This window comes from Ctenopharyngodon idella, chromosome 8 (assembly GCF_019924925.1).
Source record: "Ctenopharyngodon idella isolate HZGC_01 chromosome 8, HZGC01, whole genome shotgun sequence".
Taxonomy (NCBI): domain Eukaryota; kingdom Metazoa; phylum Chordata; class Actinopteri; order Cypriniformes; family Xenocyprididae; genus Ctenopharyngodon; species Ctenopharyngodon idella.
In genome coordinates, this window is record NC_067227.1 from 7,651,921 (window position 1) to 7,679,533 (window position 27,613).

The following is a 27,613-nucleotide window of genomic DNA, read 5'->3' on the forward strand; positions in this document are numbered from 1 at the left end:
CCCTTACATGGAAGTCGCCATTTTGCGCCGCCATGTTTCTACAGTAGCCCTAAACGGGCAAACTGCTCTACAGAGCTTGTTTGATTGACTGGTTACTTTCTGCTGTCTTAGACAACAACATATTTGTCTTGTGTCGGTCACCGTAGCTTCTCTATGTGCTTCGAAAGGGAGGGGTGGACTAAGCCGTTGGTTGCAATTTGCAACCTAGCTGCTAGATGCCGTTAAAATGTATACACTGAAACTTTAACAACAAGGTCCCACAGTGTGTAAATTTTAGCAGCATCTATAGCGGTGAGGTTGCCATTTAAAATTTTAAATCTTTTTAAATTTTGCCTTTGGGATTTTATATTATTTCTGTACTTTTATTAATCTTTCTCTCTTGTTTTCTCTTTAATCCACATCCAGAGATATTTAGACTATTATAATATGTTTATTTAAAAGTTTCATCAGTGTCAGACACTGACTCACAACACAATAAAAGCAACACAAGCTTGGCTGTTGAATCATTAATGATAAGCCGTTTTCCTACAAAAGCATTTTATTTAGTGAAATAAAGCCTCTCCATTGACATCCATTAAAAAAAAACGGCCTCTGGTCTCCTTCCCTGCATACCGCAGCATTAGCAGGTGTTACACTTTTTTTGCTAATCTTGTAGGCTTGCCTTCAAGTGGCTTTGGGGATATGGTGATGGGAGGAAAAAATACGTTTCAATGCTTTTGCATTGTCTTGCAGAACGAGAGGGTAACGCCAAAGTCCCTTTCAAGGAAAGTCTGTTCACTCAGTGGCCATATTTGCAACGCCTCCGGGCAGCTATTTCAGGCATCCAAGACCAAGTCCTATCTATTTGAATGGGAGAATCCTGAAATCTCAAAAACTGCTTGGAGAACTCACAATTAAAAAACATATTTCACACCAGCAACAAAATCTGACATGAACTGTCCCATAAATGTTGTTTCTTATGCTCAAATAGCGTTTAAAGTTTATTTTTCAGGCTAGACGAGCCAATGCGAATGTGCAGTCCTAAGTGCAAGTCTCAGGTTTCTTTGGGAACCGGAGCTTCTAACGGCAATGACTTTATCAATCAGTGATTGGCTCTTTTTCTTAGAAGGCGGGATGTATTCCGCCATATTGTGCGTTGCAGTTTCTCCCATTCATAACAAGGAGTGAACAGTCTTTCTATATCTATAGTCTTTGGTAACGCAAACACTTTGCGAGCGAATGCAAAGTTTCATGGGGAAACGCAAAACATTTGCGAGAGAACGCAAAAATATTGACATACAATTTTTGCCCCTATATCATATTTTATTTCATCACCATGTCGCTTTAGGGGTTCCATACATATTCCTTTCTATCACCATGTCCTTATAAGCCCGGAACACACCAAGCCAATGGTCAGCCGTCGGGCAGTTTTTGTTCGTCGGCCGACTAAGTTTTCTCAGTGTGTTCCACACCGTCGGCTGAAGTTGGTCCTTGTTGACTTTTTTTCGGCCAATTCGACATGTTGAATCAGTGTCGGAGCTTGCTGGTCAGTCGGGCCATCTGATCATTCTGATTGGCTGTTCAGCTACTGCCACCTGCTGGTACGGAAAGGCATTTCTTCTTATGTGGGCGCAGAACGGACATGCTACTTGGCCGTCGGGTGTCGAGCGTAGGTTTGGTGTGTCAGGACAACTTTGGACCCAGACGCTGCCGACATGAGCCAACCCTGCAGTCTGCTTTCTTCGCCACTAGTTCGTCAGTGTCGGCTTGGTGTGTTTCAGCCTTTAGGTGCTTCACGCTGAACAACAATTTTTACCAAATCATTTTTGCGATATCAATAAACCAGACCATTTTTGATCATGATGTCAGCATAGCATAGAATCCTTCATGGCTCAAAAGCACTAATTCTTGCTAATTTAGAACTATGGCTCTATTATAGTCAAAATGACACTACAAATCTGGAGCATGTTTCCTTGTTTGTTTGTGTCTCACAGTGGCAGTAGCTGACAGAGAGGTTTGATGACAATTCCCAGCACCACCCCTCTCCCCAGTCCTGATGCCTTATCCAGAACTTTCAGTCTGAGGGCCAGATCTCCCAGACTGCCCTGCTGCTCCTCTGGCTCCTGGAAGAAGAAGTCTTCATTGAACACAGGGTTACGGCAGTTCCTAATGATGGCACTGTGTTGCCTCTGCAGCTTGCCTGGGGTGAGGCTCAGGGTCAAGCTGCAGGTCAGAGGTCGAGGGTCACCAGGATCTCTCAAGCCTTCCACAGAGACTACACGGATTCGAATTGTCGTAGAGCACCTGGCTGCACTGGACCTGAAGGCAGATATGCGCACACGGCCTCTCTGAGGAAGAGGAAGCACGTGCTCCTGATGGAAGCGTTCCTGGCAGTGCAGCATGTCCAGTGGGCACTCGATGGGCGGGGCTAGTTTGGTGCAACGGGACGTTTGAATAACTTTAGTTCGGGGATACACTTTTGACTTTTTGTCAGGAGTGGAGTGAAATTTATTTTTCTCATATTTAGAGGCACAAATATCTTGCTGAACTGGATCTTCAGAGAATGACTGTTCGCTGGTGAAATCATCTCTTCTGATTGGTGGAGGAGTGGAATAAGGGGAGGAGTCAGCAGAGGGCGTGTCACTCTCTGTGCTGGCCATATTCAGGACTGCTCTACAGGAAAATTTGGGTGTTTTGATGGTCATTTGCTCCAGTGTGTAACCAGTAAGTGCCGAATGGAACAAAGACTCTTTGCGACGCGTGTTCGGACTCTCGAATAAACCAGACTCGTAGCATTTCAGTGAATATGGGATGGGCTTGAGTTTGTTCAAGGCTGCTGTAGATTTGTTTAGACTCGCTCTCAGTGACTGGGCAGTACCATGTCTTGACAATGATGTTTTTGCTGAGCTGATGGAAACTTTTTTTTCTTCATTCAGACAATGGACGATTTTTTCTGTGTCTGCCATGAGGCAGCGCTTGGTCAGCTTGGGCGGCAGAAAAAATTCAGGAATTTTATCAGGTGTGAGGACGTTGCTGTGCAGTTTATTGAAGATGCTGGTCTTGGCTGAAATCTCCTCTTTATTTTTGCTGATAAGGTGATTAATCTGCATTGGTAGGCTTTCTGCTCCCGCCTGTACTTTCTGAAGGATCCACATTGTGATGGATAATGCTGAACAACAACAAAAAAAGTTTTAAAAAGTTAATGCACGTTAAATACTATTTAAGCAATTGTCAGACATAAGCCGCATTTCCACCGCAGGAACTTTCCCCAGGAACTAGCGACCACAGGGACCAGGGTCTAAATGAAGTTCTGGGTAAAAATTTCCCCCTCAGAAAGTACCTGCTCGCTAGGTAGTACTTTTCCAACGTTCTGGAACTTTCGGGGGTGGGACATGGGCACTGGACATGCTGATTGGTTGAGTTCTATAAGTTCTATAAAAGCGGCTATAAGTTGTGACCCAAATACTGTACTACACACTATACACTTATACTATGCACTATGTACTCTACTGTCTAGTGTATGAAGTTATTATTGAAGGTTATTTTGTCATCCAGCAAACGTCATGCAGAATTTTGTCATTAAGCTGCAACTGTTGAATGGATGAGGTGTCCACCATTCCACACTTTGTTTAATTGGGTTAAATAAGTGTATAATCCAGGTATTTGAAGTGCTTGTTGGAATTTTTTATTTTTTAAAATAGTGCATAAAACACAAATAAAGATGCACCTATGATAAAAAATATGAATAAAAAAATAGTCATGACATTTTACACCAACATGACCTTTTCTATAATCCTCATTTGAACAAATATCTTTCATCTTGTACAAATTATTATAACCAGCTTAACTTCATAAGTCACACACTACAACAAATATAAGAAACATTTTGTGCCTAATAGTACCATTAATACATTTATATTGAGAACAACCAGATCATTATATTGCGTTTGACAAGAAGTATAATACATATCATTTTTACTGAATGGTGCCAATTCTTTTTGATCGTTGGAATAATATTAAAGTAAATTAAGCATTATTTGAATAATATATTTTCACTAATATATCCATCAACTGATAAGTGAACAACAATCTTCAACTAGACACTGTAATGAAATAATGTTCATCACATATTTTAAAGAAACAAAAGTAATAAAATTCTTATTATATAATTTAATCATAATTTACTGTTGCAGTTCCCCCAACCTCACAGTCAAGATAAAATCTTGAATTGCAGTGACAGTTATTGTCTGTTATTCACACATTTTATAAACTTTTAACCAACAACGCATAACAATAAAATAAAATAAAATACAATAATAAAATATTAATAGTAGAAGTACAAATATAAACCTGTTACAGTACTTATTAATCTACACTACCATTCAAAGTTGTTTGTTTGTTTGTTTGTTTTTTAAATGAAAGACATTTATGTTACTATTCCAAATAAATGTTCAAGTTCAAGTTCGGTTTATTTCTAGAGCACATTTAAAAACGGCCACAGGGTGACCAAAGTGCTGTACAAAAATAAAAAAAAATAAGAATATACATAAATTATGCAAGAAACAGTTAAAAACAACAAAAAGCAGAGAAATATACACACACACTATATATATATATATATATATATATATATATATATATACACATACATACATATATACATACATATACATATACATACATATACACACATATACATACATATTACATACAAAAAGCCAGAGAGAAAAGATGAGTTTTAAAGCATGATTTGAACTCAAATAAACTATAAGCCATTCTAATAGATAGAATTAGGAAGATTGTTCCAAAGTGTGGGGCCAGCCACTTCAAAAGCTTGATTAGCCCTTGTCTTTAGGCGGGTTCTGGGGATCTTAAGGAGCAGTTTGCCATCCGATCTTACTCCTCTCACCGGAGTGTAAGGGTGAAGTAGGTTAGTCAGATAAGAAGGAGCTAGATTATTTAAAGATTTATAAACAAGTAGTACGATTTTACACTCAATTCTGTAATGGGTAGGCAACCAGTGTAGAGATCTCAGGAGGGGTGTAATGTGATCGAATTTTTTACATCCCTTCAGAAATCTAGCTGCAGCATTTTGAACTACTTGTAGTCTAGAAATTTGGGTCTTTGAGATACCGTAATACAGGGAGTTGCAATAGTCCAGCCGAGATGTAATGAAGGCATGGATTGCAGTCTCTAAAGAGCCCTCCGAAAGGAAAGATTTAATTTTCAAAAGAGAACGAAGATAGAAAAAACTTGAACCAACAACAGTGCTGATTTGTTTGTCAAATTTCAAGCAGTTGTCAATTACCACACCCAGATTCCTTACATGGAGAGAGATAAACGAATTTAATGACTCAAGATCAATTTGATTTTGTGTTCTGGATACAGAAGGGCTGAAGACAATAACTTCCATTTTATCTGTATTCAGGAGAAGAAAATTTTTGCAAAGCCATGATTTAACATCGTCCAGACACACTGATAGAGTATGTAGAGCACACTTATCTTTCCTCGTTACAGGCAGATAGATTTGCATATCATCTGTGTAACAATGGAAAGAAACGCCATGTTTCCTAAAGATGGAGCCCAAAGGAAGTAAATAAAGAGAGAAAAGGGTGGGAGCTAAAATAGAACCCTGAGGAACACCGCAACTTAGATTTCCTAAGGAGGAAGTGAAATTACCTACTTTAACAGAAAAACTTCGATTTGTTAAAAAAGATTTAAACCAACTAAGACAGATGCATCCAGTGAAGGTTTCTTTAAAACTGGAGTGACCATAGCCATTTTTAGACTATCCGGGACGGACCCTGATTGCAGACACTTATTTAGCAGGGACACCAGTCCCGGTCCCACAATGTCAATTATTTGCCTCAAATGACGAGGGTGTATTGTATCATAGGGACATAAGGAAGGTTTAAGTTTTACGATTACTTCCTTTACTGATTGTACTGATTGTCAAATGCTGTTGAATTTATATTCATTAAAGGATCCTGAAAAAATGTATCACGGTTTCCACAAAAATATTAAAACATACAACAATGATAATAATCAGACATGTTTCTTGAGCAGCAAATCATCATATTAGAATGATTTCTGAAGGATCATGTGACACTGACTGGAGTAATTGCTGCTGAAAATTCAGCTTTGCATCACAGGAATAAATTACATTTTTAAAATATATTTAAATAGAAAACAGTTATTTTAAACTGTAATAATATTTCAGCCTTGGTGAGCATAAGAGACTTAAAAAAATTAAAAAATACCTACCCCAAACTTTTGGACATTAATGTTATTAATAATATAAATTGTTCATTGTTAATTCATATTTGTTCATAATACATTCATGTTAATTTAACTGTGTATTACAAGTAAATATAGAAATACATATCAACCTTCCTTAATAAAAGCTGTGAAAGTATTGTTCATTGGTAGTTTATGATGTCTAATGCATTAATTCATGTCAACAAATTATAGTGAACTGTTTCCAAATTGTGAACTATATTGTGATGATTTCTGTCCTTACCTGTTTGGATGATCTGTAGTGGAGTTGCTCTTCTGTGATTAACTTCTGTGGTGAATGTGTAAGTTTAGTGTTCAGTTTGGTCTGTTCATCATTTCTTTTAATGCACAGTGGCCAATCACAGGATATTTTCTGTCCTATAGGCTGCCTCTCTCTCCTCTGTGTGTAGCCTGATACGAATGGTTTCCTTTTGATCTAAAATCCTCACAACTGGTTTCAGACAAGCTCTCACAGCCACTAACCTACACCAAAACAGTTATATCACAGAGAGCCACACTGTTCTCAGATCAGATGGATGTGGATATATATATTTTTCTTTTTCTCACATTTAAAGGTCAACAGTGACATCATTTGTGTCACTTCAAAGATTAACCTTTCCTTAGAAAACAGTCCGGTCAGGCTGTGTTCTCCGGTTTCGCCTTCATGTAGAGGTCAGAAGTCCTGCTTCCCAGCTGATCTGAAACTAGTTTCCTGATTAAAGGTTGACGTCAGGATTTGGGTGGGTGGATTTATACACAAAATTTGCTCTCTTGTATGTCAGTCTGTATGTAATGAAAATTCTAATATGATTTTTTATTTTTATTACTGATCAAAGTTTTAAAGGAAATTAATACTTTTATTCAGCAAGGACACATCATCCTGAAAAAGCAATGTATCTCAGTTTCCACAAAAACGTTAAGCAGCAAAACTATTTTTAACATTGATAATAATAAGAAATGTTTCTTGAGCACCAAACCAGCATTTTATAATGATTTCTGAAGGATCATGTGACACTGAAGACTGGAGTAATGATGCTGAAAATTGAACTTTGCATCACAGGAATACATTCTATTTTAAGTTATATTAAAATAGAAAACAGTTATTTTAGATTGAAATAACATTTCACAATATCATATTTTGGTGAGCATCAGATACTTCTTTTAAAAACGTAAAAAAATGAGTTAATAATTTTGAGCAGAACAAAGTTCTGTCATTAAACTCTAGATGGCGCAGGCTGGTCCTTAAAGAGTTAGTTCAGCCAAAAATGAAAATTCTGTCATCAATTACTCACCCTCATGTCGTTATACCTGTAAGACTGTCATTCATATTCAGAACAGATTTCATCAAAAAGATCTTTATTTGTGTTCAGAAGATGAACAAACATCTTAAGGGTTTGAAATGACACATGGGTGAGTAATTAATTACATAATTTTTATTTTTGGGTGAACTATCCCTTAAATCAATCTGCTTTGCAATCACATCATTCTTTATAAGGCACAGCTGATTGGTTCCTGCTGTATCAGTAGCCAATGAGTTTGCAGCTTAACCTTCAAATAGTTGGTCGTCGTCTGCTGTAGCAATTGCAGAGTACTTTCAGAAACCCCAGGGGTGCTGGAAGACGTTTTAGGTTGGGGGTGCTGTTTTTTTTTTTATTTATTTTTTTTTTTTATGATGTTTCCTTAACAACATCGAAAGCTCAGCCGAATAGCTGATCATAGCTGTACAGGGCTGGGATTTAGTTCTCATCTCCATAAGTATATCTAGTAGTAAAGCTAATGCAAGAGCTAGAAATCAATTAAACCTTTGCGAATACTTCCTCATCATCGTGGAGAGCGCAGTTCAGTTCTGTTCAACGACAGACGCCACATGAGCGCAAGCGATTGTGGAAAGGAGGGGAAAGCCGGCGGCCGCACTTTCCACACGTTTTTAGACGTGACATGTGAACGGCCCCTAAAACACGTCAAAACAAGTACAACAAGCGTATTGATGAGAACACTAGTTTGAACAGCATTTGACTTTTATCACATTTTTGGCATTGCTTGCAATCGTAATGCAACGGGCCCGACTATGGGACATAGATTAAGTCTTTAAATAAAAGGGTTATTGAGCTGTTTCTGTCATATACAATAAAAGATCCTGCACAGCGACAGGAAATAAAAATGAGCACAAAAAGCCTGCCTACCTTACACAACACCGAAAGTGGACTTGCGCTGAGAAGTAGAATTATTTCTATGCACACTGCAACGGTCACAAAATGACGTCACACTCTGCGCGTACGTTTTAAAAAACATAATTTAACATATAAATAACACGTTTTAATAGCCCACTTAAAGTGTTTATTACAAATAAATAAATAAATTACTACATGCTGAAAATGAATAAAAGTAAATGAACAAAAATTTGCATTGCATTTACAATCCTGTGAAAACTGGGTCCTGCAGCACCCCCCCACTTTCCGCGCCCCTGAGAAACCCTCCTTCTTCCCCAGCTCCACCTGTATAGATCGGCTACAGGTAATTCATGTATGCTATATTGTACAGCAGCATGTCTTATTTGCTCACAGCAGCATGTTGTGTATGTATTGGCAGTAGCAAGTTCCGTACTTGCTCTGCAGCAGCAGGCAATAACAGCAGCAGCAGCATAGCAGATCTATTCCTCCAGAGCTGGCGCCAGGACACACGAAGGCGACCGTTTTAAGGTGACCTTTAATGGCAACGCATCATGCAGCCACACTACGACAGGTGTGTATTGCGTTTATTTCATTTTTCCTTTATTATTCAAAATATTCAATATCATATCAATATATTGTTAAAATCATTCGCGTTTTGGGGGTGAAGGGGGGACAAATTGAAACTGAGGGGGCAATGCCCCCTTTTGCCCCCTCGTGGCGCCGGGCCTGCATTCCGCCCAGACCAAACATATCAACATTGTCATATCCATTACCATGCCAAACACTCCAAAAGTTGTCATGACAGAAATTATGTTTATTATTAGTGTTTTTCACTGATTCATATATGGCACGTTTGTTTACATACCTCACACATATATGTATAGCTTTGATAATCACATGCATTATTATTGCAATTCCTTAGGAATTTTTTTTTTCTACTGTGATCATTGTGAAAGTGGTTATGATTTCACAATAAATTACTGAAAACATCAAGTCAAAACAGCATATATATATATATATAACATATCAGTTTCACACAACAATTTGAGTATTCATTTTTTTACTGATGAGTTGAAAATTTTTTTGAATTGTGGATTATTACCAAAGGTATTATGGTATTTAACATCATTATGACTTTTTAGGGCAATTACAATGGCAATTGTACTCCAATTGATATTATCATTGAATACAGTCCTGCAGCACCACCTGGTGGATTCTTAGTGTTCTTATGCTTTTTGATCTGTTTTTGTTAAAGGGATAGTTCACCCAAAAATGAAAATTCTGTCATCATTTACTCACCCTCAAGTTGTTCCAAACTTGTATAAATTTCTTTGTTCTGTTGAACACAAAGGAAGATATTTTGATGAAAGTTTGTAACTAGGCCACTTTGGGGCACCATTAATTTCCATAGTAGGAAAAAAACTACTATGGAAGTCAATGGTGCCCCAAAACTGTTCAGTTTAACACATTCCTCAAAATATCTTCCTTTGTGTTCAACAGAACAAAGAAATTTATACAGGTTTGGTTTTTTCATTTTTGGGTGAACTATCCCTTTAATGTTCTTCAGGGATAACATTTTTTTTTTTTTTTTTTTACTTTTTTAAACTTTTTTTTTTTTTTTGCTTTTTAAAGCTATTTAGACATTTAAGATTCAAAAGTTGTTTTTGAGAAAGGGGGTCACTAGAGGGCACTTTTAACTCGGGCTACCCTAGAAATAGTAAATGGTAGAGGCAAATAATAAGACCATCTCTGATAGGGGATAGAGGCTCGAAATTTGCCTGTAATTGGTAAGAAAACTAATACATAATAATTATTCTATTTAATTTCTTCACTGTCTATTTTACACGAAATACTACTGGAATTTCTCAGTTTTATTGTTAAAATGAATTATTTTCCAACCTGTAGCGGAAGCAGCAGAGAGAGCGTGATCACATACAACGTATTACTTTTACCAGCGCTTCTCAGGATTAACCAATCATATTTGTTTGTGATTACTAGCTAAATGTTTTTAAAAAAAATTTAACGACTTCTAGGGAGAATTTAAATGACATAGACAAATCCTTGGAATTATGCGGTAAAAGTAATGATTAGATTTAGAGTACAAACTTCTCCAATGAGACAAAAAACATCCTGGAATTTGAATGCGCCTCAATAGGCGATTGAGTGTTCTGAGCCTCGATGCGCCCCTTGTGGAAGGTATCCGTCATGTAAATCCGTTACTCCCTTACTGGTGCGGTCACGGTCACAGACACGCGTCAGTTTGTACGTCACTCACGATATGCGGATCTTCGGTTTTGCATCCTTTCCGTGACAGTTCTGCCGGTGTCGGGTGAGCCCGATAAGGACGCGCCTTCAGCTTGAGAACGAAGCTGCTCCATAAAGCGCCGAGTAAGTGTTTCTATAGATACCAGAACACGTGATGCGTGGATGAGCGGCATGTCTGTGTAAAATGATAGGTAAAAAATCAGCCGATCCGCTGGTCTGCCTGTTTATCAACCAACTAGCCGAAAGCTTTAGCTGGCAAAGATTACCTACTCATAAAGTCATCTAGTGGATCAAATATTTTATTTTTTTAACAGCGACACAACAGATAACCTGAGGCGTAAGTACTTGAGTAATTGTACTTCATTACTACTATTACTACTTAAATATATTGGATAATACTAGTCGAGAACTATTGAAACTGATTAGTTGTACTCTACATTTCTAAGAATTTTTTAAGTCGTTAAAATGTGATTTAAACATCAAATTGATATTTTAGGTTTATAATATTGATAGTTTCTTATGTCATATTTAGCTGACAAGTAAAATAATTTCCCTATGAATTTTATTTAAGTTTTATGTAAAACAGCCAATGAAATGAATTTTAATAAAAATATAATGTCACTCACACATCTCTTTTAACCTAAAGCAATGCACAAAAAATAACTGTATGTCTTTTCTTTTCATGACTTCTGTAAAAATCTTCATTGTATCTAGATTTTCTTCAGTCAGTTTCAGACAGTATTATTTAGCCTGTATACTATTATAGTATTCATTTTATTTATTAGTATATTTAGAATTAGCTTTTATATTTTTCTATTTTAATTTTAGTTGAAGTTTTAATGTTGCTATGTACTTGTCGTTTTAACATATATATATATATATATATATATATATATATAATATTTCTATATAGCTTTAATTAATTTTATTAAGTCATTTAAGTTATTTATTTCAGTCAACTTTTCTAAGTTTTGTTAAAGTTTTAAGCAACAGTTCTAATTTTTGTTAAGTTTATAATCTGATATTTCCTTTATCTATAAATTTATTTAAATATTTTATTTCAGCTTTGTTTCAGTTACCAAAAAAAAAAAAAAAGTTTTAGCTACATTTACACGACAACAGTGTACTAAAAACGGAAAAGTTTTTCCTTTGCGTTTTTCGCAGACAGACGACAACTTTGTCAAAACAATCCCATTCTCATGAATCCGCAAAAACGACTAAAAACTCTATATATTGCTGTCAGGCCAGTAGTTGGCGATGTCACTTTGTAAAGACTATAGACTGAACTCATGCGCATGACGTCACCGTTTTCAAAAATTTTCATTTGGTAGTTTACAAGGAGATGATAATTGTATCGTTTTCAAAAACATGCACTTTGAAACCCGTTTTTAGGCCCCCAAAACGCTGTTGTTGTGTAAATCAACGGCCAAAACACTTCCAAAAAGTTTTCCGTGTTTGGTTGAAAACGATGTCATGTAAACGGCCCCTTAGTTAACAATAACAAAACTGGTTTCAGATTATTTGTATATATTTGGCAGGATAATTTAACCTGTTAGAGTAATATTTTGACATTAGTTTTCTCTTCTCTTCTCTTCTCTTCTCTTGTCAGTTATGTAAGTGTGTCTCCCACCACTGTACTCGTGGGAGCTCTATGAGCTCAAATATCTCCCTGTTCAAGATCCCAGTGTAGCTCATGCTGAATGCAGGCTACTTTGTTTGACTTTGTGATCAACCTGTTGCGTGTACTTTGGTGGGTGCAGTCGCTATCTGTTTGATTTGAATAAGGCCGTACTTGGGTGAACTGTAATCCTTTACCTGTACCTGTATGTGTTTCTTCATTTCAGAGCTCTGAGGGGAGTGCTGTCAGGTTCTGTGACTCTACAAGGATCTGAAGTTGCAATGTTGCCAATTAAAAGTGAAGTAAATTGCCTCTGGGCAGTTCCACACACAGAATGATGTGTTTGCTTCATCCAGTTGTACACAAATGGAAATGAAAGACTTTATAACGTCATCAGTCTTCTTTACGGACTCGTTGCACATCATGCTCTGGAGACTTTGACCTAAAAGTACTTGAGAAAGTTGCCTTCTTATTTTTCTTCCTGAAAGAAAACCACTTAAAAATGGGCCCTTTTATTTTTCCTTTCAATAATCTGCTATGCATGCTGTTGGGCATCTCTTTCACTGTGTGGGTCACACTGCTTTTGGTCTTCATCATCGTTCCTGCCATTTTTGGTCTGTCCTTTGGCATACGTGGACTCTACATGAAGATGCTGCTCAAGGTGTTTAAGGTGAGTTGGAAGATCATCTTGTTCCATTTCAAGATGGTTAAGAAAATTGTTCTTCAGACTGATTTATTTGTGGGCTTTTTGTTTACTAGATACTATAGAGTTTACAGTAAAGTTGGGGTGAGAGAGATGAATAAACAATTATTCTATTAACTAAAATCAGTTTGTTTTAAAAACTATAAATTAATTTAGGCATCTCAATATTATAATGTACAGTAGGAAAAATGTATATTCATTTGTGATATTTGCTGAAGATTACATATAACAGTGTTTATGTGAATTTTTAGATGTCTGATAACTGATATGATATATCCATTCAAGTACCATGGTGTTTCTATGGTACTCTTAAGATTGGTTACCAAAATGGGGGGTCAGCAATGTGCAAAAGAAACTTCTTCAGGCTGATACAAGACCCCACTGCGAAATTATCCCGCTTATTATGCGGCTACTTGCCACATAAGTAAATAATTGAAAACAAAATATTAATTTGACATATTTTATTACCTCAAGATGACTCGCAGTACCCGCTTGAGCGGTCTATTATCAGTTGTAGTGGTTGTTGTCATGCAAAAATAGACCAAAAATTGAGTATTGCTGAGAACTGTGTAAAAAATATGAATGATGCATGGTTCTGCACTAAGCATGAACATTTTTTGAAAGGACTGCCAGTGCCAGGTAAACGTAAGCAGACGATGAATGAAACTACCAAAACAACTTGTCTACACCAGACTTGAGCGGCGGGATGCAACAAAAGCAAATAGAAACCATTATAATTAGTGATGCTGTCTACAGTAGGTGAATCCCCAGCAGTAAACTGCTGCCCTGTTCTATTTCTGATGTATTTTAACCCTCTGACAAATGGATTTGCAACGTTCTCTTTGTTGCATCTAGTGTAGACACAGTGAAAAAACAAGAAAATATGACGAGGCATATCTCGTTGTCAGATTTACAAGTACAATGGTGGGAAATTAAGAGAGACTATACTGTGTTGTGTGCCTAAAATATTAGCTTTTTATATAAATTATAGTTCTGACAGTATGAAGCTGAACAAGTTATGATGCCACTTAAAGAATTCACATCACAAACACATGCGGGTGCATTTATATTCATCAAAGAATCCTGGGGGGGAAAAAATTGTTTCCTCAAAAATATGAAGCAGCACAACTGTTTTCAACATTGATAATAATCAGAAATGAGCAGCAAATCAGCGTATTAGAATGATCATGTAACACTGAAGGCTGGAGTAATGATGCTGAAAATTCAGCTTTGCCATCACAGGAATAAATTATATCTTTAAACATATTCAAAAAAAAAAAAAAAAAGTTCATAAATTGGAATATTTCACAATATTACTGTGCTTAATGTATTTTTAAGAAATGCAGTGGTGAGATTGAAAATATTTTTCTTGACAAAAGGCCCCCCAGAAAAAAGTTTGGGAACCACTGCTGTGAGGTTTATCAAATAATACAATTATGCTACTACCATGCTACATATCCAAAATACTATGGTACTAACATGATACTTTTTGATACTCTTTTATTTATGGAGTGCACTTGGTAGTGTAAACATTTTAATTGTGCTTCCAGATCACATTGATATGTTTTGCATATTCATAGTCTTATTCTATTGTGGCCATCTGATGTAGATGGAGTTGGGAGTTCATTGAAATTTTTTATTTTATCACCATTTTTTATAGTTTCTGTGCAAGTAAGAGGCCATATACAAGAAATGAGATCTGGATGATGAGGACATGTTGCTCAAGTGCACATCTGGTTAATGTTTCTAAAAAATGTCTGATTTGTTTTCTTCTGCTGACTCTTTTTTCCCCCCTGAATTATAATCATAAAAAAATGAGAATTTAGAGGCAGGCGTTGAGAGGGAGTGAAGAGCTGAGGGACTGCTCCACTCCAGCTGTGGTTGATTTAATTCAACATTACGTCACATCCGTCTGAAGCTATTATGTAACTGGTCGTGCAGTCTCACTGCGTGTGGCTTTCTTTCTTGTCTGACACTGTGGCTCTCCTGCAAACTAGTGACATCCTACAATCCTACAATAAGCAGGTTCATTGAAGCAGAGAATGCTTGAAATAAAGTCAGACTTCATGTTGTTTGGGTATTAAACAACATTCAGCTATTAAAAAATGCCATTTGTCACATTTACATGTCAGTGATGCAACTTGGCCAACCTAGTAATGGTGAAGTACTACAGTATAGATACTATTTCTGAACATCAGAAAAAAACTTATGATAGGAATAAAATGTAAGTTAAATGCTAAAAAGTTATATTCCTGGCTGTGTGTGTAGCACCTACAGCTCTGCAGGACCTGAAGGATCCCACCTTTGGAAACAAACATCTAAACAGTTTGAGCTGCACATTTAGGAGCCATTTACACAATGCAATTTTCAACTAAAAACGGAAAACTTTGTATGCGTTTTGGCCGTTCATTTACACAACAACAGTGTTTTGGGGACCTGAAAATGCAAACATTTGAAAACCAGTTTCAAGTGCAACAATACCGTTATTGTCTACGTGTAAACTACAAAAATGTGAATTTGTGAATATGTTGACGTCATGCGCATGCGTATTATGTGTTCAGTGTGTAGGTGTGTAGAGCTTCTTTACAAAGTGACATCGCCAACTACTGGTATTGTATACATAAAGCGTTTTTAATCATTTTCGCGGATCCATGTGAATGGCGGTTATTTTGACAACATTGTTGTCTGTATGCGGAAAACGCAAAGGAAAAACTTTTCAGTTTTTACTACCTCATTGTAGTATAAACATATCCTTAGGATTGCAAAGTTTTACTGTCCCATAAGCACCAGGAACAACATTATGACAATTGTGACATGTCTATATTCTGTCCTTAATGCCAAAGTGCTCAATCTTATTACAGATTAGAAGAATCCCTGGTTCAAAATAAGACAAATTTATAGGTTAACATTGAGGCATTGAAGTTAAAGCAAAACCTGTGGTAAATTTCGCAAGATATCAATACCAGCCCTTCAGTGTTTTCTGATTGTCAGTGCAGTAAGTCAGTTGTGTGCATTGTGTGCTCACATGCCTGAATTAACAAACTGACATTATTCCTCCTCCTACAGCTTTCCAATAAAGTGCTTCTTGTTCCTTGGGGGAACATTCAGTTTGTGTGTGTGTGTGTGTTTGTGCTGCAGTCCACCTCGATGTGATTTCAAATCATGAAGTTTTATTTTAAGGACCATTATGATATAATCCACAGAGGAAATATATCTGATTTATTTTGAGATAATGACTGGCTGACTGTACATTATCTGCTATATTGCATGCTACATATTTTCCCTCATGATTTGATTTTTTATGCATGGTCAGAGAATTTAATATGAATATAAATATTTTAAATAATATAACTATTGTATAACTATTTAGATCACTTCTAATTATTTGCTAATTAAGAAAATTCTTATCTAAATTGTAAAAACAATAGTATGTTGCAGTGAGAACATTAAATTGAGTTTGTTTTTTGTTCTTTGTTTTCCAGTGGGCCACAGTGAGGATGGAAAGAGGAGCCAAGGAGAAAAACCATCTTCTGTACAAGCCTTACAGTCTTAATAGTAAGTACTGTATGTCAGTGGTTGTGTAAACACTGTGCACTGTTACACCTATGGGAAAATTAGCTGTTACTGCTGCTGTGTGCTCATCTGCTTGTTAATCTAAGTGACATTGCTTGTTTTGGTGTGTCCCCAGTGCTCGGTTGATCTCACAGGTCTTGTGACATCCGTTGTTGTTTTTGTCAGTTGACCTATCCACAGAAAGATCAGGCAACGAATAATGGCGTTCACACTACATTTATGTCCCATTCACCTCCATTCAAGCTCCATTGCTTGTGGTGTTGCCTGGTTATTGTAGTATATATGGTAACACTTTATTATGGGGAACAGTTCTCACTTTTAACTAGTTGCTTATTATCTTGTACTGTTTATTAATACTTGTAAAGCAAAGCACATATTAATGCCCTACTCTGCATGACCATATTCTACATCGCTTAATCCTACCCCATACAACTACCTTACTTACTATTAATAAGCAGTAAATTAAGAGTTTTTTGAGGCAAAAATCATAGTTAATAGTGAATATGCAATATCGATTTCTTGATTTTAATCGATTCTCATTTTTACGAACCGATATCGATTCTTAAATCCTAAGAATCGATTAGTCTAGTCTGTTTTCAGTTGATGAATGAACAGAACATGTAGCGCGCCTCCCATCCAATAAATCGCAATAATCTTTGTGCTTTGTTACTTTTGATATGAAGCAAAGTCTGAGATTTCAAATGACGTCCATCTTATTATGAGATTCAAAAGATAAATACCGTTTTGGCGCTGTTTAATGTGACGCGACAGATCGCTTTAGCGCCTCAGTTAAAGAGAAGCGGCAGCACGGAGCGCATGTGAACATCCTCTCCTCCTCTTTAATACCAGTTACAGCGCGAAATAAACATGGATAAACATCTGAAGGTATGTTAAAATATACAGTACAACTTACCGAAATCCGTATCATCTCTCGTGTAATAGCTCAATCAGTGTTTCAACCTCGGAAAGACGTCAATAAAACAGCTTGTAAACAATGTCACGTAACGTCACATTTACCTCAGAAAAACATATTCATTGAACATAAACACATTAGTCAGCTAGAAAAGTGAACTCTAGAGAGCAGCATTCTGATAAATATAGCTATGCACTGTTACATATTCATTATAATGTTCTTCAATATTTAATGCATGTTTGAATAAATCAGTTATGACAGCCACGATTTAAATGTTTATATTTCAGAAAAACCGAATTGGAGTAGAAATATGATTATGTAATTCTAAACTTTATTTATTATTAAAAAAAAAACATAATTGAGTGTAATTTAAGTGTTTGTATGTAAGTTAATTTTAACCTTCAATATTATAGTAAAGTAGTACCAACTGACTCCCATGTGTAGTATACAGCATTAATGGAGAGATTTTTTTCCTCTTGAAAATTTGCCATGTACTGTAACTGATATACTACATCCAAAATAATCGAAATCGAATCGAATCGAAATCGTAATCTAATCGAATTGCAAGCATGTGAATAGAAATCGAATAGAATCATGAAAATTGTGTCAATAGCCAGCCCTAATATATATATATATATATATATATATATATTATTTTCATTTAGTTACGCCCTAATGTGTGACATGCCGTTATATAATTTCCCTTTCTTTCTAGGAGAGTTGTTAATTTATTTGCAAATTAAAAAATATAATTTATTTTATTTCCTAGATTTTGCTCTTCACAAAGACACTGTATGTTTGCATTATCATTTTATCTCAGGCATTATTGCTAAAGAACCTACGTCACTGGAAGAGGAGCTCAAAGAGATTCGGCGAAACGGGAGCAGTCGAGAGTTGGATGGTTCCGCCTCCACCTCCACAGGCCCCTCCCCTTCTTCATCAGAGTTTGAAATGTCAGACACCTTCTATTTTTGCCGCCGTGGCATTGAAAGCATCGTAGATGATGAGGTTACCAAATGTTTCTCGGCAGAGGAGCTTGAGTCGTGGAACTTGTTGACCAGGAGCAATTATAACTTTCAGCACATTAGCACCAGACTGACAGTGCTGTGGGGTCTTGGTGTTATCATCCGTTATGGGTTCCTGCTGCCTCTCAGGTGAGGAAGAATGAAAACGGCATTTGAAATTAAACGTCAGTGATATTAAAATTCTGGCTGATGCTAATCACCCATACATGTCTGATTTTAAAATTCTATACCGTTTTGTCTAAATAAATTAAAACTAAAATCATATTTTAATGTACAGTATAAAAAATTAATATTCACCTGGAAAATTGACAAAGATTACATTTAACAATGTTATGAAATAACATTTAGTGTGTGTTAGACAGTAATCTAACTTTAAAAATATGTATTAAGCATCACAATTACAGTAAATATCCAATGGTGACAGGCATATATCCAATATCAACTGATACCAAAAAATAACGGTTGTGATACCAATATATTGTGCATCCCTAGTAAAATAAACCCTTATTTATGGAATAAGCGAATGTGAAGATTAGAGAGAAGGATGTTGAAAATTAAAAAGAAGCTAAGAGGCTAATGCTAACAACAAACAAGTACTAAAATGCTTGAGGTACTGTGGTATTACCGTGTTTTTTTGACACGTACCATGCTAATATTATGTCTTTTTGGACATATACAATGGTAGTGCCTTGGTTATCTTTGAAGTACCTTGGCCTGCAAAATAATACCATGGTATGCAACACATTATTATGGTATTGCTCACTGGTACTGCCACAGTATGTTTACACAGTATGAATACAAAAAAATATTCAAATTAGAAACTGCTGCTTCATGAAGAATGGAGCAGAGGGCACTGCTGTTACTCTCATTTACATGTCTATGATAAATCTATCATAGCTAGCAAAGATACATGTACATTGTTGGGTACATTTAATACTTTTTGAGGGCCACTGTATGTCATATAACAAGAAAGTTTTCTGCAGCATTTGTAACCTTTCAATGGCTTTGTATAGTGCAGTCAGAATAAATATTAAATATTAGTTTTGGTTGGCTGATGTTATAATTTGACATCATTCTAACTGGTCCATTCGGAGACACTTGCTCTGCTCTGGCACACAAGTCTGAATTTAGTGTCTTAAAATACAGGCTAATTCTGCCGCCCCTCAGGGCCATATGGAGCTTCTGTAGGATTAATGTCAGTCAGGGCAATGGCCTTAACCCACATTCCTTAATAGAAACACTTTACCATCCCATGTGCGCATTTGAGATGAGGAAGGGTGCCTGATATCTGAGCTCTGTTTAATCAGATGTGCTCACCCAGGTATTGTGTAATTAATTGAACAGCAGCATCCATTGGGTTAGAGTTATGGTGCAGTGCATGTGCTCCTGGAGTTGTGATCATATAGCTAATGTAGGATGTAGGTTTGAATTTCACCTGTGACATATTCCAGTAGGGATGGGTATCATTTGAATTTTATCGATTCTGATTCTGCTTATTGATTCCAATTCTTATCAATTCTTATAAAAACATTTAGTCAAACATCATATCATATCATATATCATAATACATTTATAACATATTTATTCTGTGTCTTTTGGCAAAACGTTTTGTTGTAGCTGTATAACATAAAAAATCAGCAGCCTACAAAAAAAAAATAGCAGCCTTAAGAACACTAACTTTTTCCTATGGTTTTAACAAAAACACCACAGCAAAAACAACTAGACTAACTAATATAAATTTCAAACATTATTAAAGACAAGTAAACAGCAATAAAATAAGAACAAATAAACAAATTAGCAATAGCACAAATAAATACATCTGGTACTGATATTGTAATAAAAAGTAAAATAACACTGCATAGTTTTCTTTTTATGCATAAAATATAGATTAATCCTTATTAAAGTTACAAAAGTTATTCATTCAAGATCAGTGAGTAATTTTCTTTTTCTTTTGTTCTTTAATTAACATTAATGACAGTTTGCAGCAGAATTATTAGGCTGCTGTCACTTTAAGATCTCAGGCTGGATCCAGTATACTGATACACATGCATTTTCTTTCTCAACTGTTTACGTTCACTTAAGACAAAACCGACTGTGCTTATGAGGATATTTTGACATATTTTTGTGTGTATTTGTGCATTCAAGCACAAGAAGATGGGTACAAGAACTCAGTTCAGTATCTGAGTACTGAATTGAATTGAAGTGATACTGAATTGAGTTCTCATACTCGTCTTCTTGTTCTTGAATGCACAAATACCCAAAAATATGTAAAAATATCCTTGTGTAAACAGTCTGTTTTGTCTTAAGTGACTGTAAACAGTTGAGAAAGAAAACACATCAGTATATTGTATCATTATATTGGATCCAGTGTGAGGTCTTAAAGTGACAGCAGCCTAATAATCATGCTGCAAAACCGACTGTTTACAAGGATATTTTGACATAATTTGACATATTTATGTGTGTATTTTTGCATTCAAGAGCAAGAAGACACGTACGAGAACTCCATTCAGTATCGCGCACTATAAGAAAACAGCATGGCGCGAGTGCTGAATTGAGTTCTCTTTGGCGTCTTCTTGCGCTTGAAAATGGTTTGAAATCACATTAAAGGGGACCTATTATGCCCCATTTTACAAGATGTAAAATAAGTCTCTGATGTCCCCAGAGTGTGTATGTGAAGTTTTAGCTCAAAATACCTAATACCTAATAAATAATTTTTTATAGCATGTTAAAATTGCCACTTTTTGGGGCTGAGCAAAAACACACCGTTTCAGTGTGTGCCCTTTAAATGCAAATGAGCTGCTCTGCTCGGCCTAAGAGGGCGGAGCTTTAAGAGCTCATTCTCCAGTGTCAGGATTCAGTCAGGACGCACTGTAATGTCAGAAACTGCGAATATATGCTGCATGGAGATAGTTTAGTTCAATTACGGTTATAACTTTGTCTTCTTGTTTTTATCCACTATATTAGTACAAGCCTGTTGTACTGGACCCCGTTCGACTTTACCGATGAGTTTTATGACGTTTATTGTACTTAACACAGAAGATGAAGCATTCGTTTTCACTCTATAAAATTACTGTAAGAGCTTAATAAAACAGTGCAAGTGTGCATTAAAATATTATCCATAAACTCTCTCTCTCTCCCTTGTATTATCATCAACATACGTAGTGAATTACACAGAAACACTTGTTATTTGTATTGACATTCGTTCACAAAGCAGTCCAGTGTGAAATGATTTGCGCAGACATAAACGAATTTTGGTACAGTTGAGGGAGCATTTTCTTCAAAAACAAAATTAATCCAAAATTAATCTTCAGTGGCTCAGATTTCGGGAGTAAATGGAGAGAGCTAAGTGGATTAATCCATCCAGCTACAGAACACTTAAAACGCTTGGGAGACATTCTCGTCAGTTCAGCAGTGGCGGACTGTGTAAACTCGCTATGAACTCGCTCAGGGCGGTTCTATGTTAAAACGGCAATGTCTGTCAACATTTGTGGGCGGGGCCTGTGGCTAATGTGATTTCAAACTGCCAAGGATCTGGAAACGGCTTGTTCTAAGACACTGCTTATGATTTATGGGGATTAAAACAAAAGGAGTGGATTTTTATCATTATATGGTGGTTGTGTACACACACTGCCAACACACATTTATAGCCAAACACCATGCAAAAGTGAATTTTGCATAATAGGTCCCCTTTAAAATGCACGCACAGGAATCGATAAGCGGAATCAAATTTTTATTTTATTACAAGTATCCGCTTCCTGACCTTGAGTATCCGATTCCAGAATTGGAATAGATTTTTCGATTCCAAACCTAATATTCAAGTGATTCTCTTTCATGCCATTTATTCTTTGTATCTCCAATGAAAATGGAAAAAAGTAAAAAACTTGATTTCGATATTAAAATGCACTCAGTAATTTGTTGCGAATCTACACATAAAAAAAGTGAAAATTAATTAAAATGCTAAAATATTAAAGTGATATACACTTGTATGAGATGAAGGCTCCAGTTATAACAGTCTTCTAGAAGAAGATGTTTTATTCTACATGAAGCATGTCAATCAAAACTTACTGTGCACCTTTAAGGTTTAAAGGGTAAATTTTGTAAAAAATGTTCCAATGTCCAAGCTGAAATGTCTTTTTTTTTTTTTTTTGGTTTATCAGGCTAACATTAGCAATCACAGGAGTAAGCCTATTGGTTGTCTTCACCACCATTATTGGTTTTCTGCCCAATGGGAGGTAAGAAACTTGATTAAAAAAACATTTTTGCCTTTTGTTTTGCTGTCTTGTACTAGTGCTGGACCAACATATCTATGAGACCAATAAACTAATAGTTGGATATTTTGAAGTTGGTAGTAAGTTTATATTCTAGAGTGTGATTTCATATGGATGTTAACGTGTCCCTGTGTGTGTTTGCAGGGTGAAAAATTTTCTCAGTGAGAATGTGCACCTGATGTGTTACCGTATCTGTGTAAGAGCGCTGACTGCTATCATCACATACCATCACAGGTAAATGCCACAGATATGTGGAAGAACATACACATACATCCTGGAAATCTCCAACCATCTGGAGCCTTGGCATTATGGATCAATGTGCAATCTGACAATCACATGCTTGCAATCACACACAATCCTGTACAATCAAACAAACATGAACAATGACACTCTCACATCAGACACTGATATTCAAACAAACACACACATATAACCTCACAATCACACAAACACTCACATACATGCTCAAAATTAGACTCTAATATTCAAACAAACACTCGCATGCATGGTTAAAATCACATACACGCTCACAATCACTCTCACAATCAAACGCTCACAGTCACTCTCGCAATCAGACACTAACTATTCCACCATCGGGCCAAACCGTTCTGATTGCTTAACCATTTCATTCCGCGCCAACCCCGTCCTAGCCGGTACAAATATGGTTTCATTTTCCACTGTGGGGCTGATAACAGAGCTCTCTGGAATTTACTGTAATACAAATGCGTCAGTCATTGCCTTGGTAATGCAAGAGTTTACAGATGTGTGATATGTAAATAGCAACTGCATTAAGGAGGATGATCAGATATTTCCTTTAATTTTATTATTAACTTGTTTAATTCACTGTAGTAGCGCGCTTGGCCAGCTACAGAGAAACTGGTAGCCAAGCAGCAGACAAGTTACCAATCCTGCGTGGTGGCGTCACTCTATCAGCACGGTTGAATTCCAGGCCGAGAACGGTTTGTAATCGTGCCGTGCCGAACCAAGCTAAAATGGACATATAACTGGAACCATCCCTTACAGTTCTTAGAACTGTTCGGCCTGATGGTGGAAAAGCGGCTTATCAGTCAGCCTATACACAAACACATAGGGCCCTATTTTAACGATCTAAGCGCATGGTCTAAAGCACACAGCGCAAGTGCATTTAGGGCGTGTCCGAATCGACTTTTGCTAGTTTAAGGATGGGAAAAATGGTTGGTGCGCCTGGCGCATTGTCTGAAAGGGTTGTCCCTATTCTCATAATGAGTAATGGGTGTGTTTTGGGAGTAACGCGCAATAAACCAACCAGAGTCTCATCTCCCATTCCCTTTAAAAGCCAGTTGCTCTCGTGCCATGGCGTATTCGCTATTTACATGGCGGAATTTGCAAGCGGAAAAACTGAACGTGTCTATAGTGAGGAAACGGACTATCTACGGGAAAGCAGACTATCTGCGGGAAAAGCTGGATTCCACCAAATCATTTTTATCTTTATGCATACAATAATAATCCTTTTATTTTTAATACTTGGCATGTTTGTGTGCTGCAGAATGTACGTGCGTTGTGCACCCGTCTATAGGCGCATATTACTAACGCGCTGTTTAAATAACAAAACAAATATTGCGCCATTGACCAACTGAAACCTGGTCTAAAAGTCAATGGCGCAATATTTGTTTTGTTATTTAAACAGCGCGTTAGTAATATGCGCCTATAGACGGGTGCACAACGCACGTACATTCTGCTTATTATGCATCACATTTTTTAAATTTCAGTACCCGTTTCAGTTGCTTCAAAATAGTAACGCGCCAACAACGCGCCTGAACACACCTCGTTTTCAGACCAGCACGCCATTGGGTGCACAAATGGGCGCAAATTTGCTATTTAAACAATGTGGCGCAGAACGTAAAAATGATAACTGCGCAAGGCTGAAACCAGGAAAAAACACTTGCGTCACAAACTTCCTTTATATTCAGTGAAGCTGCCAACAATGCACAATAAATCTCTCACAAATTACATTGTGTTTATACTAGAGTTGTCAAAAGTAACGACTTCGGTACCAGTCGGTACTGAAGTTATAAAATTGTGACGCTTTGAGCACTGTTGAGCTGATTCGTAAACACCTCTGATTGGCCGTTTGTGTTGACACGCTCATCGGATATGTCTGTGATTGGCTACAATGATCAACACACGGGAGCATTTAAAAGCACACGGAAGTGTTGGAATTTAAAAGCGTTTTGAAAGCGGGAACGTTTGAAAGCTGGTGTCTATTAGCGTACTGGTCCGCGATAGACAACTGCTTTCAAACGTTCCCGTGTGTATCTGTGTAAGCACTCGGTGAAGAGCATCATTGATGACTATTTACAATGTTTTTGAAGCGTTGATCATTGTAGCCAATCACAAACATATCCAATGAGCGCGTCAACACAATGGCCAATCAGAGGTGTTTACGAATCCGCTCAACAGTGCTCAAAGCATCACATTTTTTAAATTTCAGTACCGACTAGGTACCAAAGTCGGTACTTTTGACAACTCTAATCTACACTTTGTTTGTTAATGAGAGATCTCATTTCTACTTTCACATGCACATTACTTGTTGCACTTATGATAAGCATGGTCGGCATCAATTCTACTAGGCTACAACGTAATTACGCTTTCGAAACGGTCTGTTTTCCATCATTAGCTGAAGCTGTGTGTGAACAAGGCACGGCTGCTGAGTGTGAGAGGGAGAGAAATTCTCCAGTACAGTAACAGAATTGACAATATGCACGGAGCGTTCTTTAGAACTTCCGCAATAATATAAGCGGTGTGTAAGTATCTTCAATGTCCTGAGGTAGCTTTAACAGCATCAATAGTGTAATACCTAGTTTATAATCAGAATATAGTCACTTAAATAGTCAGGCATAGCATTAATTTAGTTATACAAACGTAAGAGGACATAAATAAAAATAAAGATGTCCCTCAGTGTTCCTCCTTGGCTAAATTCAATCCGACTATCAGTTTCACACTATCGTGTGGGAAAAAAAGCATCAAAAATTAAATATTTATTGTGCACTTTAGTTAGATTCATTAAATAAAATGTGAGTTTTCACAAGTGTGCCAAAATCATTGAGCTTGCGCTGCACTGACTGACAGCTACTGTGATTACAAAGAGAAAGCGCGTTGCTCACTTTCTGTGTTATTCATTCACAAGAAAAGTTATTGTTTTGAAAAGTTATTGAAAAGTGATTTTTTTTTTTTTGTTCTTCATACTTCACATTGACAAAATGTATTTTTAAACCTAGTCATTTTATAATGTTAAATATTTAAGCAAAACTAAGTGAAAAACTATTACAGAAAATGGCTAATATATACGCAAATAAATGCTACTCTGCCGCCACCTGCTGGTTATAGTGGTAATTAATGTCTTTTTTATTTTTAAATAAGGGTTTTCTACCAATTGTTGGATTTCCTACATTTTGAATTGTTAGGTTTTACAAATGGGGACAATCTCAGAGGGATGAACAAATAATTTTTGTGGTCATCACAATAAAAATAACATATAAAGTGCTGGAAAAAGTGCTGGAAAAAAATGCTCTGTCTACAGACACAGTATTTCTCAAACGGTCCCAGTAGCTTCTTCTTTATTGCAATCAATAAAACTGGTTTATTGGCAAATTAGGTAAATGTGATAACTGCATTAAAATATGAATACAACATTAAAAAGTCAACCACTGATGGTTTTGTGTTGATGTACAGCGAGTACAGAATGATCAGCTAACAGTTCACTGGAAATGCCCAAGCTGCCTTAACGACATCCAGGAAGGAACCGTCTATATAGTCAATTGATAAAGTCAGAGCTTATCTATACTATACTATTACAGGCTACTATAATAATTTAGCCGTTGGGCTCGTTACCAGATTTTGGTACCCATACCTACCTGAAGCCTAAACTACAGCTGGTTGATGGCTCGCTAACAATACAGTTTAAAAGTTACTCGCATTCTCTCTCCAAATGTTATTCTCATTCTCTCTCCAAAAGTAGAATCATATTTAACCAATGAAATATATAAGGCTAGATTAAGAACAAAGGATAAGAACTTAAGTCTTACCATTTTCTTAAGAAGTTACCAAGTAGTTCTCTTCAAAAAGTTAGCAGGCAGAGGGGGACATCACAGGGTTATACCAGTGGAATGGCAATCTGTTTGCCGCAAGAGGCAGCGTCACGTGTTCCACAACAACGCTTAGCTGCTCGCAGATGTGCCTGCCTATTAATTGACCTAATCTGCAGCATAATCGGCTGATGCTGATTAATTTAAAAAAAAAAAAAAAAGACAAAAAAAAAACCATTAATTGGTTTTTTAAACCCGATTAATTGGCCGGCCGATCCATGGGTCAATCTCTACTCGCAATCAGATGCTCACAATCACAGACCCTCACAATCACACACAATCAAGTGGTCACTATCATAACACTCATGCACATGGAAGAAAATGGAAAGTGATCACATAATACGGTGTAAAATGAATAGAAATGATATTCTGTATAAAAAACATGTGAGAATAAATCTGTAAATTCGGGCGCAATCGAACTCGGGTTCAGACCGGGAAATCGTACCAAGTGTGAAAGCACCCTAAATCACATGCTCACAGTTCTCTCTGAAGTTCTTCAAACCTGTCTGACTATCCTCTTTGGAACACAAAAGGAAGAAATTTGGAGAATGTTCTAGTCACAATTACAGGAAATCAGAACTGGTTCTTGAGAATATTAACTCCTCTAGCATGTTCTGTATAGATGATAAAGACATGTTTAGATTTTTATGTTATCTGACACACAAACATTAGAGTTCATGACACCGGGATGTAACAGA

The 27,613-nt window shown here is 36.6% G+C and overlaps 2 protein-coding genes across 6 annotated transcripts in view; one reads left to right on the top strand and one right to left on the bottom strand.

Annotated features, from left to right (window-relative positions):
- Positions 1-1,241: 1,241 nt before the first annotated feature.
- LOC127517754 (C2 calcium-dependent domain-containing protein 4C) lies at positions 1,242-6,586 on the bottom strand. Its single transcript, XM_051903836.1, has 2 exons — positions 6,500-6,586; positions 1,242-3,148 (listed from the first exon to the last, which is right to left on the bottom strand). The coding sequence occupies exon 2, from the start codon at positions 3,132-3,134 to the stop codon at positions 1,968-1,970; it is 1,167 nt and encodes a 388-aa protein (XP_051759796.1). The 5' UTR covers positions 3,135-3,148; positions 6,500-6,586; the 3' UTR covers positions 1,242-1,967.
- A 4,071-nt stretch (positions 6,587-10,657) lies between these two features.
- The window catches only part of LOC127517645 (glycerol-3-phosphate acyltransferase 4-like), a 34,497-nt gene continuing 17,541 nt past the window's right edge, over positions 10,658-27,613 (top strand). The window contains exons 1-7 of one of the 5 annotated variants that reach the window (XM_051903583.1): positions 10,662-10,814; positions 12,301-12,441; positions 12,536-12,979; positions 16,495-16,567; positions 18,319-18,652; positions 22,681-22,755; positions 22,936-23,025. In XM_051903583.1, coding sequence (XP_051759543.1) covers positions 12,812-12,979; positions 16,495-16,567; positions 18,319-18,652; positions 22,681-22,755; positions 22,936-23,025 — 740 coding nt within the window. In that variant the 5' untranslated portion in view covers positions 10,662-10,814; positions 12,301-12,441; positions 12,536-12,811. The other 4 variants (XM_051903584.1, XM_051903581.1, XM_051903582.1 and 1 more) reach the window with 4 other exon arrangements.

Coding starts and splice junctions, on each gene's coding strand:
- LOC127517754 (XM_051903836.1), bottom strand. CDS start 3,134: ATGTGGATCCTTCAGAAAGTACAGGCGGGAGCAGAAAGCCTACCAATG.